Source organism: Peromyscus maniculatus, chromosome 2, assembly GCF_049852395.1.
Source record: "Peromyscus maniculatus bairdii isolate BWxNUB_F1_BW_parent chromosome 2, HU_Pman_BW_mat_3.1, whole genome shotgun sequence".
Taxonomy (NCBI): Eukaryota; Metazoa; Chordata; class Mammalia; order Rodentia; family Cricetidae; genus Peromyscus; species Peromyscus maniculatus.
In genome coordinates, this window is record NC_134853.1 from 57,969,862 (window position 1) to 57,986,221 (window position 16,360).

The 16,360-nt window shown below is 39.2% G+C and overlaps 1 protein-coding gene across 5 annotated transcripts in view; it reads left to right on the forward strand.

The window, feature by feature from the left end:
* Casp8ap2 (caspase 8 associated protein 2) overlaps positions 1-16,360 on the forward strand; it is a 43,343-nt gene that overhangs the window by 15,912 nt on the left and 11,071 nt on the right. For all 5 annotated transcript variants that reach the window (XR_013049038.1, XM_006975289.4, XM_076564022.1 and 2 more), the window contains 5 exons: positions 3,277-3,345; positions 4,242-4,342; positions 5,129-5,203; positions 6,708-6,823; positions 12,502-14,693. Coding sequence is in view for 4 of the 5 variants with exons in the window: in XM_006975289.4 (XP_006975351.1) it covers positions 3,277-3,345; positions 4,242-4,342; positions 5,129-5,203; positions 6,708-6,823; positions 12,502-14,693 (2,553 nt within the window). In the remaining variant the exon portion in view is untranslated. The remainder of the gene's footprint in view (positions 1-3,276; positions 3,346-4,241; positions 4,343-5,128; positions 5,204-6,707; positions 6,824-12,501; positions 14,694-16,360) is intronic.

The following is a 16,360-nucleotide window of genomic DNA, read 5'->3' on the forward strand; positions in this document are numbered from 1 at the left end:
GTGTTTTTGCCTGCATGGATATATATGCATCATTTGCATGCCTGGTGACCAAGACACTCGAGGGCATTGGATCCCCTGGAACTGGAGTTACAGATGGTTGTGATCCAACATGTGGGTGTTGTGAACTAAACCTGGATCTTCTGGATGAGCAGCAAGCCCTCTTAACCACTGAGCTGTCTCTCCAGCCCCTGGCTGATATTTCTTAATCTGTGCTTTTATGTCTCTAAATGTAATCAAGGTTGCAATTTTGCTCATGTGAATGGTCATATTATCTATTGTAATATCCCAAATAGATTTTTGTTACTTTTGAAGTAAGTTTGTTTTTTTTTTTTTGTTTTTTTTTTGGACTTGTTTTGGTTTGGTTTTGAGACAAGGTTTCTCTGTGTAGCCTTGACTGTCCTGGAACTTGCTCTGTAGACCAGGCTGGCCTTGAACTCAGAGATCCGCCTGCCTCTGCTTCCCAAGTGCTGGGATTTAAAGGCATGCACTGCTGCGGCCAGCACCACCTTCACCATCTGGCACAAGACATGGTAATAAAATAAGCTCATAAAATATAATCTGTTTTGCAGGGGGTTAGGGGTAAGGGGAATCCAGGGCCTCGTGCATGCTAGGCAGACACTGCCAAATGAGCTATATCCCCAACCCTAAACAGAAATATCTTAGATATGTCAAATGTAGTGATGTAGGTTTGTAACCCCGTGCTGTATTTACATCATTTACACAGACACGCACACACATACCCTGCTGAGTCCGTTTAAGTATTGTTCAGATGTGTATGTTTAGGGCTGACAATTTGGGATTAGATAATCTGTCATAGGCTTTGTCTCTAGAAAAGACTTGATTCTCCTGTTCTCAGCAGTCATTGATTTCGTAAAGCTCTTCATCTAGGAGTTGGGTCGTGAGAGTTCCCCATCCATGTTGGCATGTCAAAGGTGGTGTCATTTTTCAGGTCTTATTTAGGCAACCATATTTTGAGATTTCATGGCTATGGCTTCCTTGCAGTATATGGCAGACAATTTTAAGCAGCTGTTGTGGTTATCTACTCCCTTGTCTACAGTGTTCCCTGAATCTTAAATGTAAGGGTTGCATTGCAGGTGTACCACTTGGGGTGGAGGATCTCTTAGTTCATTTTTACTTGAAATGTGTTTTCAAAAGTTAATGTTGGTAGTCATGGAGGGGCTTCTGTCGGATCAGCATCATAAGGACTCTGGATGGAATAGTTGTAGTTGTTACTTGTTTTTGCTAATGTAGTTTCAACTTGTTACATTGCTATTGTTGTTGTATTGTAGGTTATATACTTTTAATCTCAGTATTCAGGAGGCAGAGATAGGCGAATCTCTGAGTTGGAGGCCAGCCTGGTCTACAGAGTAAGTTCTAGGACAGTCAGGGCTACACAGAGAAACCCTATATTGAAAAACCAAGGGGGGAAAATTAAATCAACAGAAAAATTCAAAATATCTTCATTTTTTTTAACCTAAATTCACAGTGTGTGTGTGTGTGTGTGTGTGTGTGTGTGTGTGTGTTTTGTCTACATATGTCTGTGCATCTTGGACATACCTGGTGCCCTTGAAGCCAGAAGAGGGGGTCAGTTCCCCTAGAATTGGAATTATGGTCGGTTGTGAGCCAGATATGGGTCCTGGGACCTGAACTGTAGTCCTATACAAGAGCAAGAAGTGTTCTTAACTGCTGAACTATCTCTCCAACTCCTCACAAATGTTTATCACACTAATTCTATTAATTTTAAAAGACAAAAATGGCATTATTCTCGTTTACTGGGCATAGCTGTCTCTTATTTTTTTGCATCACTCTCAAATCTGTCCACATACCTACGTTTTACTTACTTATTTTTATTTTTGTGGTATTGGGAATTGAACTCTGGGTCTTGTACTTGCTGCTGGCAAGTGCTCTATCACTGACCTACATCCTAGCCTGCTTGTTTAAATAATGGAAGACCTGGCATACATTCTTTGCCTGTGCTTTTGAATTCCATTTTAATCTTCATTTATATGTGTGCTTTTAGATTACACCTCTTTGCATTATTATTGGTGGTTGTTCAAGGAATTGTAATCTTTTAGGTATGGTTACATTTGTCCTCTGTCTTGCTCTTTGTTATGAGTATTGTGTATGACAGTCCAAATATGATGTCTATCTAATTAACCCAACAATATAATGCTTTAATTTTTACTTTCAACAGCCTTTTTTTTTTGTTGTTGTTGTTTTTGGGTTTTTTTGGTTTTTTTTTTTTTTTTTTCGAGACAGGGTTTCTCCATGTAGTTTTGGTACCTGTCCTCTATCTCGCTCTGTAGACCAGGCTGGCCTTAAACTCACTGATATTCACCTGGCTCTGCCCCCTGAGGGCTGGGATTAAAGGCTACGTCGCTGCTGCCCTGCCCTCAACAGTCTTATCTTTAAGAAATTTAAAACATTTATAAGGATAACTTACCATTGCTAGTCTTCCTTTATATTACTATGGTATCATTTTCCCTTTATCTTTTGTTTCTAGATTTCAGTTACATCTTGTATGAGATTTTGACATTCTGTAGAACTCTTTAAATATTTTATTAAGATTTAGTCACTTTATTTTATGTGTGTTTTACCTGCATGTGTGTGTGTGTGCACTACATGCGTGTTTGGTGTCTGCAGAGGTCAGAAGATCCCTGCAACTGGAAATACAGATGATTGTGAACCACTATGTGGTTGCTGGGAATTGAACCCAGATTATCTGGAAGAGGAGCCAGAGTTCTTAGCTACTGAGCCATTTCTCCAGTCCCTTATAGGATTTTAAAGGCTTTCTTCCTTCTCTCTGTTTTACAGATTTGGTTTTTAAAAAAAAATTGGATAATTTATACTAATCAGTCGCACGCAGTCAAGCATATCCAGTGATGATGATGATACTATAATTATATGTAGTTTTCTATTTTAGAATTTTCAGTTGGTTCTTTTTTATTTTTGTTGTTGTTTTAGGTTTTATTTGTTTGCTTGGTTGGTTTGTTTTTCAAGAGAGGGGTTACTCTATGTATCCCTGGCTTTCCTGGAACTCACTTTGTAGAGTCGGCTGGCCTTGAACTCACATAGGTTCCCCCGTTTTGTTCCTTAAGATGAGGTCTTCATAAGCCTGGCTGCTGGGATTAAAGGTGTGCGACACCACCACCTGGCCCCTTGTCTGTTTCTTTGAAGCAGAAATAATATAGTGCTTTCCTTGTCCTTCTAAGTAGGAATGGAAAAAAAACCCTCAGCCCATAAGCCAGTTTTAACTAGTCTTTGCCATTTTTGCAGCCTCTCCTCTTAAAAATAATGATGAAGGCTCATTGGACATTTATGCTGGGTTGGACAGTGCTGCTTCTGGTATGTAAATTTCATAAAACATCTCATTTTGTTTGGGTGGTTTGCTCTGCTTCTTTTATTGTTATTGGCTCTTAGTAACTTACAGCTCTGAAATAATATGCCCTTCTTTGAGATGATTACACTGAGGCAATTTTTTTCTGGCCTAAAGCTTGATCAGAGCATATTAGCACACAGATTTGTTCCTCTAGGAGTCAGGTTTAATTAGGTCTTTGCAAAAATATTTCATACCATTGAAATGGCAACTGGTGCTGTTGAATACACATCCCTGCCTATGCTGTGACAGAGAATACTGTTGCTGTGAGTGTCTTCAAATGCATCAGAAGAACGGTAATGGAATGTCTGGCTACCTGTCCAATTAGAGCTTTTCCACAGGCAGATCTTGCAGTGTTTTTTTTGTTTTGTTTTGTTTTTTTAGGTTTTTGTTTTGTTTTGTTGGTTTTTGATTTTTCAAGACAAGGTTTCTTTGTGAAACAGTCCTGGATGTTCTAGAACTCACTCTGTAGACCAGGCTGGCCTTGAACTCACAGAGATCCACCTGCCTCTGCCTCCCAAGTGCTGGGATTAAAGGCGTGCGCCACCACCGCCCGTCTTCTTTCAGTGTTTTATAATAGAGATAATTACAACACTGGATTCTTTGAAACAGCCATTTTTATATAATGTGGCATTCCTGCCATCATCTATGAAATCAGTGTAGGTTGTATGAAATACAGATGAGAAGAAATGTAACCCTTTGAAGTAGGTGCAACTTTAAGAATCATAACACAAAAAGATAATGGTATGCATGTATAAAATATAAAACAACAAACCATTCTTTATGCTCACTAAAATGTTTTAATAAAACTAATTCACGAAAGAACCCTAACAAATATTTTAATAGAAGTTTTGTTTGTTTTCAGACAGTACTGCTAGATCCTGTGTGTCATTCAGAAACTGTTTAGATTTGTATGAAGAGATCCTGACTGAAGAAGGAACCGCAAAGGAAGCAACATACAATGACGTATGACTTGTCACTGTTACTAAGAAGTTAGTTCTGTAGCCCCTGAAGAGAAGGCTGCAGCTTACTATTGAACAAATATTCTGGGTTTAGAGATTAGTTCTTTTTTTTTTAATTTTTAATGATCTATCTTTATTTTATGTACATTGGTGTTTTGCCTGCGTGTGTGTCTGTGGGGGTGTCAGTCCCCCTGGAACTGGAGTTACAGACAGTTGTGGCTGCTAGGAATTGAACCTAGGTCCTCTAGAAGAGCAGCCAGTGCTCTTAACCATCGAGCCATCTCTCCTCCAGCCCCAGGAAGTAGTTCTTAAATTAACAGTATTTAAGGTAGTTTCTGCCTCTGACTTGTTTTTTCAAGAAATGCTATCTGAATATATAAACTTTAGTAAACCATTACTGTAATAGAACAGTTTATTTTTTCATTATTTATATTAAAGTTGTGTGTTACATAATGTTTGCTGAGATTTATATGAAACAAATTTCTTTTAACTGTATATTTGAATATTAAGGTTCAGAAGTATAATATGAAGCTTATTAAAATGTGCTATCAATGGGCTGAACTTTAAAAACTAACAATCTAGGCAGGCATGGTGGCACTTGCCTATAGTCTTAAGTGCTTGGGCAGCTGAGGCAGGAGGATCAAGAGTGAAGCAACCTGGACTACATCTAGAACCTGAGAAACAATTACAACCCAAATAAAAGCAAATGTAATCTGTCTAAATAACCTATAAGTACATCATAGCTAAGGAAGTACAGTAATGCTTAAATTAGTCCTTTTGTGTTTTACAGTTGCAGACAGAATATGGGAAATGCCAGCAGCAAATGAAAGAATTGATGAAAAGATTTAAGGAAATACAGACACAGGTATCATGGTTATTTCTCCCTTGTTAAACATTTATGTTTGAGTGTGTGTGTGTGTGTGTAAAATTACATTTATTCTTTGACAATTTCATACATGTATACAATATACCTTGATCATATCCATCCCTCTCCACTTTGAAAAATATTTTTTGTGATTTTGCTATTTAATTATTTGATTAATGAAAGTTATAGAAAAACTTACTCAAAGTTAAATGTTCTGGATGAATTAATAATTGAGTGGTAATTTTAGAAGTGGCTGGATTAAAAGAGGATAGTTCTCTTTTGTTTGAGATGGTCTTACTGTGTAGCCCTGGCTGACCTGGAACTTCCTATGCAGATCAGTCTGTCCCTGAATTCAGAAATCTGCCTGTTTCTGCCTCCCAAGTGCTTGCATTAAAAGCATGTAACGGGCTGGAGAGATGGCTCAGGGGTTAAGAGCACTGAGTGCTCTTCCAGAGGTCCTGAGTTCAATTCCCAGCAACCACATGGTGTGGCTCACAACCATCTGTGATGAGACCTGGTGCCCTCTTCTGGCCTGCAGTCACATATGCTGTATACATAATAAATAAATTAAAAAAAAAAAAAAAAGCATGTAACACCACACTCAGCTAAAAGAGAATAGTTTTGAGGAACAAAGATTAGAATTTTTTTTTTTTTTTTGTAGAAAAAAAATGGGGATTCACAGTTGTCAGGTAGTCCGTTTTGTGATTGTGCTGCAAAAATAAAGAATTTGACAGTGGTCTGTCTACTTTTTTGTAAGCTTGTTTTTCTTGGTTCTCTTTTCCCTGAAAGAACCAGCCCTAGATTCTATTTTCGTTTATTTGAAAACTAACACATCTTTGCATGTTTAACTTGTTAAATAGGGGAATGCTTAGCATTTCTTAGTGGGTTGTTTGTTTGTTTGTTTGTTTGAAGACATGGTCTCACAATGTACCCTGGCTGGCCTGGAGCTTGCTATGTGGACCAGGCTGGCTTCCAACTCATAGATAATCTTCCTGCCTCTGCCTTCTGAGTGCTGGGACTGAAGGTGTGTACCACCACACCTAGCAGATCATGTTTTAGTTATAAAAACTAAGTAGTTACTAAAACTAAACTTCAGTCTAATGGTCCAGGCAGAACTTGTTGTCCTGTGTTACTGCTTTTACAGTCCATGCTTGTCTGAAATATTTCCTATCAGGTGGGCCTTTTCTGGTGTTAATTATCGTCTCAGAATCTCAGCTTTTGCATCCAAGCAATAAGAAACCTGAGATAAAATGTATAATGCCTAGCATTAATTATTATTCAACAATTAGTAGAAAGCTGGACACGGTGATATATACCAGTAATACAACCCCACACATTGGAGGCTGAGGCAGGAGGATCATGAGAGTTCAAGGTTATCATGATCTGTATAGGCAAGCTTTATCTTTAAAAACCCCACCCCACAACAACTAGTTATTGTAAGTAGAACTATTGACAATTCTATATATTTTTGTCTGTTAATAGATCTTATTAATCTGTGTCTTAGAACTTGAACTTAAAAAATGAAAACCAGTCTCTTAAGAAGAATATCTCCGCACTGATCAAAACTGCCAGAGTGGAGATAAACCGTAAGGATGAAGAGATAAATCATCTTCACCAAAGGTATCACCATGGATGTCATCTGTCCCCTTTCACATGAAGTATGGTTTTATTTTCAGTCAAAGGAGGAAATATGTATTTCATTAAATAGTTACAGTTCTAATATAAATGGCAAATACTCTGCTAATGGTTTATAATGATGGTTACTGATGGAACATTGCCACACACTTCCAAATACACTTTTCTAAATCACTGGGCTCTTGCTCTAGTACTGCTTAGCACAGAAAGTCACTGTGTGTTCCTGAGGTCTGCTGGTCACACCTGACACTGAGCCATCAGGAGAGCAGGGCTGGGGAAGCAGCTCAGGTCCAGTGAAGCATATGCCCAGAGTGCCTAGAAGGAAGAAGGCTGAGCAAGTGAAGGCACTGGAGCCAAGCTTTGGACCGGAGACTAACCCGTAAATCCAGGTGCTAGGAGAGAACCAATCCCACAAGTGTACTGCGACCTTCACACGTGTGCTGTGTCATGCTTGGGCCCCCCTCTTCCCCAAATAAATAAACAAATTCATGCAATTTTTAAAATGACAAGAAAGAAAGGAGAAATACACACTTAACCTTTTGTTAGTAAATAATTCCTCTTAAGTGGTTTGTTGTTGTTAATTTTTCTTACTCTTCAATTCAGGGTGACGTTTTGGTCCAGGGGAGTTCATATCTATATGCCTACCCCATCTATTCCATAGAGACAGAATTGAAAGAATTGCTTAACTTGCTGCTGCCATTTCTTCCCTTTCTGTTGTGTTTTGTTTTGTGTTTAAGAATGGATAGAGTGTCACCACATAATTAAGGCTGGTTTTGAATTTGTTGTTCACCCCCTGTCTCATCCTCCTGAGGCATGCATTACCACACCTTGCTTCAAATTCTGCTTTTGTAATATGGGTTTATTGTTGTTGCTTTGATTTTGGGTGGTGTGGAAAGTTGAACCCAGAGTATTGTGGGCTATGCAAGTTTTGGCTTTACCAATGAGCCCTTGGCACTTTTTTTTTAAAATCTCGTGTGTGTGTGTGTGTGTGTGTGTGTGTGTGTGTGTGTGTACACGTGTGTACGTACGTGTACGCAAGCTTTTCTTCTGTCATGTTGGGTTCCAAACATTAAATTCAGATTAACAAGTACCATTACCCACTGAGCCATCTTGCCAGCCCTTTGCACTTAGTGAGCCCAATCCTATTTTGCTTCCACTGGTCTACCAAAGCAGTTGTCATTTTGACCATCAGTCACTTCTACTAAATCCATCAAACAGTTTCTGACTGTCAGTTTAACTTGTCTTCATGTGTGTTGTTTAACTCTGTTACCCCCCTGCTTTGAAGCAGCAGTCTCTCCCTATAATTACATTAATAATGTGATGTTTTTAATTACCTTCCTGGGTTCATTTTTCTGTCTTGGCTGTTACTTTGGGTCTCTCAAATATCAAGCCTTTGTCCTTTTTTTCTCTCTCTTTTAAATTTATTTTATTTGTTTGTGTGCTTGCCGGTGCCCATGGATGCCGGAAGGAACATCAGATCCCCTTGGAGCTGGAGTTTCAGGTGTTTGTTAGGTAACCAATCTTGGTACTGAGATTTGAACTCGGGTCCTCAAATAGAGCAGTAATGTGTTCTAACTAATGAGCTGTCTCTTTAGTCTACCTGCTGCATTCTTTTCTTTTTCAATTTCTTCATAAGAACAATCTCGTACATGCTAGGCCAATTTAGTTTGTGTGTGTGTACTTTATATCTACATGAGTCTTTAAAGGGCGTTCAAAATTTCTCCAAAACGTTTGTTACAAAGTTTTTTCCATTGTTTTCTAGCTTAGTAGAAAACAATGTCATTTATTCAGTTGGTGTAAGCCAGACTTGTAGGAAGTGGGTGGCATTTAACTTAGTGCTGACGTTAGAGTCCTTGAGAGAAGTTGCTGTTAACACCAGACTGGCAAACTAGAGCACATCATCACTCTGCCTGTGATGCTTCCCTCTCAACCACTCCTCAAAGCCACCACTTGATGCTTATGTTCCGTGGTCTGGCACTGTGTTTATTTTTCTTCATTTATTCAGATGCTGTAGCCAACCTACTCCCAAGCAAACCAGTAGTAATGTCAGTAGCTTTTGACTGCCCTTGGGATAAAAGGTCAAATATCTTAACTTGATCTCCAGTCCCTCATAGTATAGGTCCAACTACTTCTCAGGCCAGCTTGTGCTTACCTCTGCATGTGTACCACGGCTCTTGTGTTCTTTCAGTTCCTTCAGGTACCCCAAGGTCTGCCTTTGTGTGTGTCCTTTTTCTGCTTTGTGGAATGGCTTGTCCTTTTGTCCTCTGGTTTTGGCATATCCATCTTGTTTTTGTTGTTGTTGTTCGTTTGTTTCTAATTTTATGTGTATGAGTGTTTTGTCTGTCTGTATATATGTATGCCATGTGTGTGCCTGGTGCCTGTAGAGGCCAGAAGAGAGTGTCAGATCCCTGAGACTGGAGTTACAAATGGTTGTGATCAGCGTTCTCAATCTAGAGGAATTGAGCCCAGATCCTCTGAAAGAGTAGCCAGTGCTCTTAACCACTAAGCCCCCTTTCCAGCCCCTAATTAACCATCTTTCTGGCTGGAGATACTTATCTGGTCTCTGTGTCTAAGTCAGACTTCTTTTGTAGGTTTATTTATACCTGCAGTTCTTCAAATTATGAATGAGATTCCTTCTTTTACTACAGTGGAAGTTTCATGAAGTAGGCATGTGTTTGCTTGGTCTGAGCATTTTCCCAGTCACTCTCATGTTATCTGGCGTAAAGACTGCCATTGTGTGGACCATTTTGCCTTATTTAGATCTTTAGAAAGTAAAGGCAGATGTTTATGTATTTATTGACCTATGTCATTCCCAGTGTACCTTGTATTGACATTGGTTCCTGAATTGTTGGAGAAGTTGTTTGGTTTTTTGTTGTTGTTGTTGTTGGTGGTGGTGGTTTGCTTGTATGTAGCATTGATTTGGAACTCTGTTATAGACCAGGTTATCCTAGAATTCATAGAGACCCTTCTGCCTCTAACTCTCGGGCTGGGATTAAAGAAAGATGTGTGCCACCATGCCCAGCTTGAAAAGGGGTGTGTGTGTGTGTGTGTGTGTGTGTGTGTGTGTGTGTAAAACCTTTTTAATTGGTTTTATGTGGCTATGTATTATTTAATAAATATTCTACCAACTATTTTCACTGTGAGCTAACTAGTATTATAATAGTAACTAGTTAGCATGTAGTTGAAATAGTAACATGGCTAAAATAAACAAAAAATTAAACATGTGAATACTGAGAAATGTACAATGTAAAAGTATATTTATAGTATATTTAAATATACTTTAAAGTATATTTAAAGGTAAAACTTTAAGGGCTTTTAAAATGGCCCATCTGATAAAGGTGCTTGCAGCCAAGCCAGATGTCGTGAGGTTCATCCCTGAAATCCTCATGGTGCAGAGAACCAACTCCCACCTGTTTTCCTCTGACCTTGACTACTTGTGTGTGTGTGTGTGTGTCCAAACACACATACACCCAGGAATAAACACACAAAAACAAGTAAATATGATTAAATCAAAACTTTTAATGGTAGTACTCTATAGTCTGTACCAGAAGTTGGGACCTGGCACTGTCTTTTAGAAATTTGTGGTTTGATAAGTGGTGGGGTACATTACACATATATATAGTATGTGTTGTATTGGAAAAGTCTCTAGTTCTGTGACTTGCCTTTTGCTCTGTTAGTTGTATCTTTTGTGAAACAGAAGTTCTATCTCTTAGCAAAATTTAGTTCTTTCTTTCTTTTTTCTTTTTTTTTCTTTTTTAGAGCTGAGGACCAAACCCAGGGCCTTGTGCTTGCTAGGCAAGCGCTCTACCACTGAGCTAAATCCCCAATCCCAAAATTTAGTTTTAAAGTATTTCCCTTTCGTGGTAGCTGCTTATTATCACACTTCCCCAGTTGTCTCAGGTATCTTCTAGTAATTGCTTATTTTTTGATGCCAGGGATTGAACCAGGGCCTCCCACATGTTAGGCGAAAGCTGTACCATCAAGTTACTCCTCTAATACCTAATTGACTGAGTTGAGATCTGTATTGGTTTTCTAATATATTGTGTCCAAGTAAGGTTATATTCTTAGATACTGTGCATCAAGACCTCAGCATGTAAACTTCCTGAAGGTAATGGGAATAAATAGTACAATTCAAACATAGCAGCATTCTATAAGGTGTACATATTGCTGATGGTTGTAGGTCTCCTAAGTCTTTTTCTTTAGGACACGCTCCTCTTTATTTCTGAGGTTCTGTTGTGGGTTTTCTACACAGAGAGTACTGATTAGGAAGAGAGTTTTGAAAAGTCAGTGATGTTGAAGTTCATTAAGGTGAAGTTATTACATAAAGATAACGTAAGATACCTGCATTTTAAATTTTTAAAAATTCTTGACAGTTTCATATGTGTATATAATGAATTTTATTCTCATTCCCATTACCCGATCTCTTTCCTCTCCCTCTTCTGCTAAAACTCTTCTTCCAAGAAGTCTTCCTACTTTTACGTCCTGTTCTGTGTGTGAGCAATTCAAGTTAAATTAAGGTTGCCTGCATGAGCATGGCTGGGAGGCTGAGCATAGGCAATTGCTCAGTAGCTATACAACTGGATAAAGTAACATTTTCTCCCCAAACACATTAACTGTCAATGGTCCCTCAGAGAGGGGCTGCAAATGATGAAATGTTGATGAGCTCAATCTGTGCAGACCTTCTGCTGGTAACCGCAGTTGCAAATAAAATCTATATTTTATTTTATTTTTTAAAAATTTAAATTCCAGAGGCTGGAAAGATGGCTCAGAGGTTAAGAGCACTGGCAGCTCTTCCTGGGGTCCTGAGTTCAATTCCCAGCAACCACATGGTGGCTCACAACCATTTGTAATTTGATCTAGTGCCCTCTTCTGGTGTGTAGGCAGAATACTGTATACATAATAAATAAATACAACTTTAAAAAAAAAATTTAAATTCTGTGTGTGTGTGTGTGTGTGTTCAGGCCAACTTGGGGCTGTTGACCCTCTCCCTCCAATTAGGTGGAGCTTTGGATTGGAGTCCTTGCTTACCAGTCCCCAAGGCAAGCTCTTCTACTAACTGTCATGCTGGCTCATATATTTTATCACTAAGAAAAACACCAATCCAAGCCATAACAATGGGCCTTTTGTCACCCTTCTAAGGAAAGAACCACAGTTCCATATGTCATCTGCCTTACTGTGGAGTTTTATATAAAACAGAAAAGTATGATTGGGAATTCTGTCGAATTTGATCATGTTTTGTCTAGGAAGACTTTCTCTTTATTCAGTCAGGTTATTGAAGGGAAGAAAGTAAGCTCACTTGTCCTAAACGAAGTGTGCTATGCTGACTTGGGAGTTGTGCGCCTGTGCGGAGTCCAAAGAGAACTATCTGGCAGTGATGGGATAGAGTTCCTCTAAGCAAAAGCAAACGAGAGAGTTCCTTGTATTGAGAATGGACCCACTGAGTTGGAAACTAATAAATTCTTTGTTTTTAATCCAGTGTTTTCTTACATGCAAATGCTTTGTCACTGTGGTACGCCCCCAGCCCAAATCACTTGTTCATACTGGTTTTGCCAGTATATAGTCCCTTAAATTTGAAAAGTATGTCTGTCATATGTGACTAAAATCTAGAATACTATTAAGTATCAGTTAACTTTACTTTTTTGTTAATTCTTGTTTCTTAATAGATTGTCTGAGTTTCCACATTTTCGGAATAACCATAAAACTGCAAGAACAAAAGACTCAAGATCCAGATCTCCCCATTTGGATGATTGTTCAAAGACTGACCACAGACTTAAAAGTGATGTTGTTCATAAAGATGTACATCCTAACACTTCACAGCCAATCCTGGAAGAAGGAGGAAAATCACATTCTGAAGCACAGACTCCTTTGCACTTGCCTACGGGTATTGAGAAACATTGTGCCAACAATGTCTGGTCACGTTCTCATTACCAGGTTGGCGAAGGTAACTCAAACGAGGATAATAGAAGAGGAAAGAATGGCGTTAGACGTAGCCAGTGTAGCAGAGGAACTGACAGACCACAGAAAGACTTGAATAACAGCTGTAGTGATGGAGAGCCAAGAGACAAAGAGGCTAATGCCAGACTCCAAGGAAACCCTGAGAAACGTGGAAGCAGTGAAACAAAGCCTGAGAGCAAAAGTTCAGAGAGTAAAAGCAGCACTGGTTTGGGATATAAAAGTGAGCGCAGTGCCTCCTCTTGGGAGAAAGAGACTTCTAGAGAAAGGCCACACACTCGAGTGGAATCTCAAAATGACAAAAATCCAGAGAGACAAAATGAAAGATTACAAAGTCTGCACAGGAAAGAGCTTCAGTCTCAGGACAAAGCAGAAAGAAAAGGTGATGTGAAGTTTAAACCAGCAGGAGAGGACCAGGGGCACCGGGGAAGAGTGGATCGGGCGTTGCCTCCTCATTCCAAGAATGACATGAAATACGGCTTCAGTAAATACCATCCGGAAGAGAGGAGGGGAAGGGAGGATTGCAGAAGAGACAGAGGGGTGAGCAGTCACGACCTTCAAGACAGAAGACGATCATCTTCTCTTTCGAGCAGCAGAAACAGTAAGCACTCACACTCTAAGGATGTCAGTGTGGCACACCAGTGGGAAAATACACCTTTCAAATCAGAAAGACATAGGACCGAGGACAGGAGGAAAAGAGAGCGAGAAAACAAAGACGAAAATAGACATGTGAAAAATGACAAAAAATCGCCTACTGAATATTTGCAGAGGACTAATAAAGAAGCAAAGAAAAGCACTACTGATGTCAAGAGACAGACTGAGCCAAAAAATGGTAAATGTGAAGTCTCTAATGATGAGGTTTCTAAAGGAACAGGTAATAAAGAATGTGCAATGAAAGTTGAGAATGGACCAAATGAAGGAAAAAGCAAAGACTTAAAGCTAAGCTTCATGGAAAAATTGAACTTAACTCTTTCTCCTGCTAAAAAGCAGCCTGTTTGTCAAGATAACCAGCATCAAATAACTGGTGTGCCCAAGCCCAGTGGCATGTGTAACTCACAGTCCTCAGAGAAGACTGAAACAGTGGCATGTCTTCCTTCTGTCAGTGAACCCAGTACAGAGGAAACCAAACCAGGGTTAACAGAGCCAAAGGAGGTTCTTCCAGCAGCATCTCAGCTCAGGATCAGCATTGCAGAAAACAAAACGAAGGAAGAAAATCGATTGTTGGTTAAATCTGTTGAGAATACTATGCCTTGTGAAATGCTTGTTAGTGGCACAGAAATTTCCTTGCCGGCACATGCAGAGATAGAGCAAACAAGACCCTTGCTTCCTTCAATGGAAGTGGAAGAGACGTGTGGTGGTACGAGGGCCACAGCTTCTGTGGTTATGGATGTTTTACCAGGACATGCTTCTGAAGCCTTGGACCGAGAATTGGACACCAAAGGACATAATGATTTGAACTGTGATATTTCTGAAGGTGTAAAAAGGAAGGTGGTTCTTTCACCAAAAGCAGCTGTGGCCAGTGAGAGCCTTCTGCAGCCTTTGGTTGAAGAACCTGGCATTGCACTAGTAAACTGTTTGGGAGACAGTAATCCTAAACTTGAATCTTCTCTTGAAGATACACCTCTGGTTGAGAATAAATCTTGTCCTTTAGATCCTTATTTACCTAAAGAGACTTTTGTACCTTCACCACAGAAGACTGAGTTGATTGACCACAAAATAGAAACTGGAGACTCAAACTCAGTGTATCAAGATGATGATAACTCAGTTTTGAGCATTGACTTTAGTCATCTGAGACCTATTCCAGAAGCCATCAGCCCTTTAAATAGTCCAGTGAGACCTGTAGCAAAAGTTCTTAGCGTGGAGAGCCCTTGTGTAATTCCCCAGTATGATAACCGTCTTAAAGGTAATAGTTTATATTATCTTCTATAAGTTGTCCTTTTGTCACAGTGTAGACTATATAAACAAAATAGGTGCTTTGGGGACTTACAAAAACTATTAATTTCTATTGTGTGATTGTGTGTATATGTAAGGGGTTTGTGTGTGCCAAGGAATGCTTGTGGAGATCAGAGGACAGTCATGGAGTTTGTACCCTAGTGTACCTTTATATGGGGTCTAGGGATTGAACTAAGACCACTAAGGTTGTGTGGCAAGAACCTTTATTCTAGTCTCCCCCAATTTTTAGATTTCTGTGTATGTATAAATGCCTGCATGTGTGTATGTGCACCAAGTGTGTGTCTGGTGCCTGTGGAGGCCAGAAGAGGGCACTGGATCTCCTGGAACTGGAGTTAGAGGCAGCTGTGAGTTGCCATATGGGTGCTAAGAAGTAAATCCTGGTCCTCTTCAGGAGCATTAAGTCCCCTTAACTACTGAGCCACTTCTCCAGCTCCTGAGCCATCTTTTCTGATAACAAAAAAAAAAAAAAAAAGATCATTATTCAAATATTAATTAGAAGTGTACACTGTGGTGCTGGAAAGATGGCTCAGCTGTTAAGAGTACTGGTTGCTCTTGTAGAGGACCTAGGTTCAATTCCCAGCATCCACATGGCAGCTCACAACTGTCTGTAACTCCAGTTCCAGGAGATCAAACACTCACACAGACATACATACAGGCAAAACACCAGTGCACATAAAATAAAAATAAGTTTTTTAATTGTTATTATTAATTAATTAATTTATTTTGAAGCATAAGTATTTATTTGTAACAAAGGAGTTTGTATAGTGTTGAAAATCTACAACTTGTTAAATTCACATTTGCATTTCACTTTTCAAACAAACATTTATAATCATTATTTTGTACAGATATAGATACGTAAATACAACATCATGTTCAGTGGTCCTTTAGCAAAAAATAAGTAAGTTTAAGTGAATAAATTAAAAATAGAAGTGTACACTGAGCCTTTAATATAAATTTAAATAGCTTAATTTTTTTTTTTTTTTTTGGAGACAAGGTTTCTCTGTGTAACTTTGGCTGTCCTGGAACTCACTCTGTAGACCAATCTGGCCTCAAACTCACAGAGATCCACCTGCCTCTGCCTCCCAAGTGCTGGGATTAAAGGCGTGTGCCATCACTGTCAGCCAAAACAACTTAAATTTTTTTATGCACTATGTTTTGATCCTGTTTTCTCTGCCCCAACTCCTCAGATCTTCCTCACTTCACTCATCCAACTTTATATTTTTCTCTTTCAAAAAAAAAAAATCTCACAAAATTGCAAAAACACAAATTAAAAAAAAAAACCAGTAAGTTTAAAAAAAAAATCACAAAACAAAATGAACCATAAAGCCCCCCCCTCCCCACAGAAAAGAAACCAAAGACCAAATAGTTTGTTTTGTGTAGGCCAACTACTCCTAGGCATGGTCCCTGTCCTGGAGTATGGTTGATAAACCGGTAGAACTTCATTAAAGGAAACTGGTTTTCCCTTTGCCAGTGGGTATCAGTTACAAATAGCTTGATGGATGACTCCATCTTCCATATAGAATTTAGACAACTCTTAATTCTTCTTTTTCCCTCTGCCGCTGGTAATTGAGTCCAGGGCCTGTCGTGTTAGACATGCACTCCTGCCAAGCTCCACCC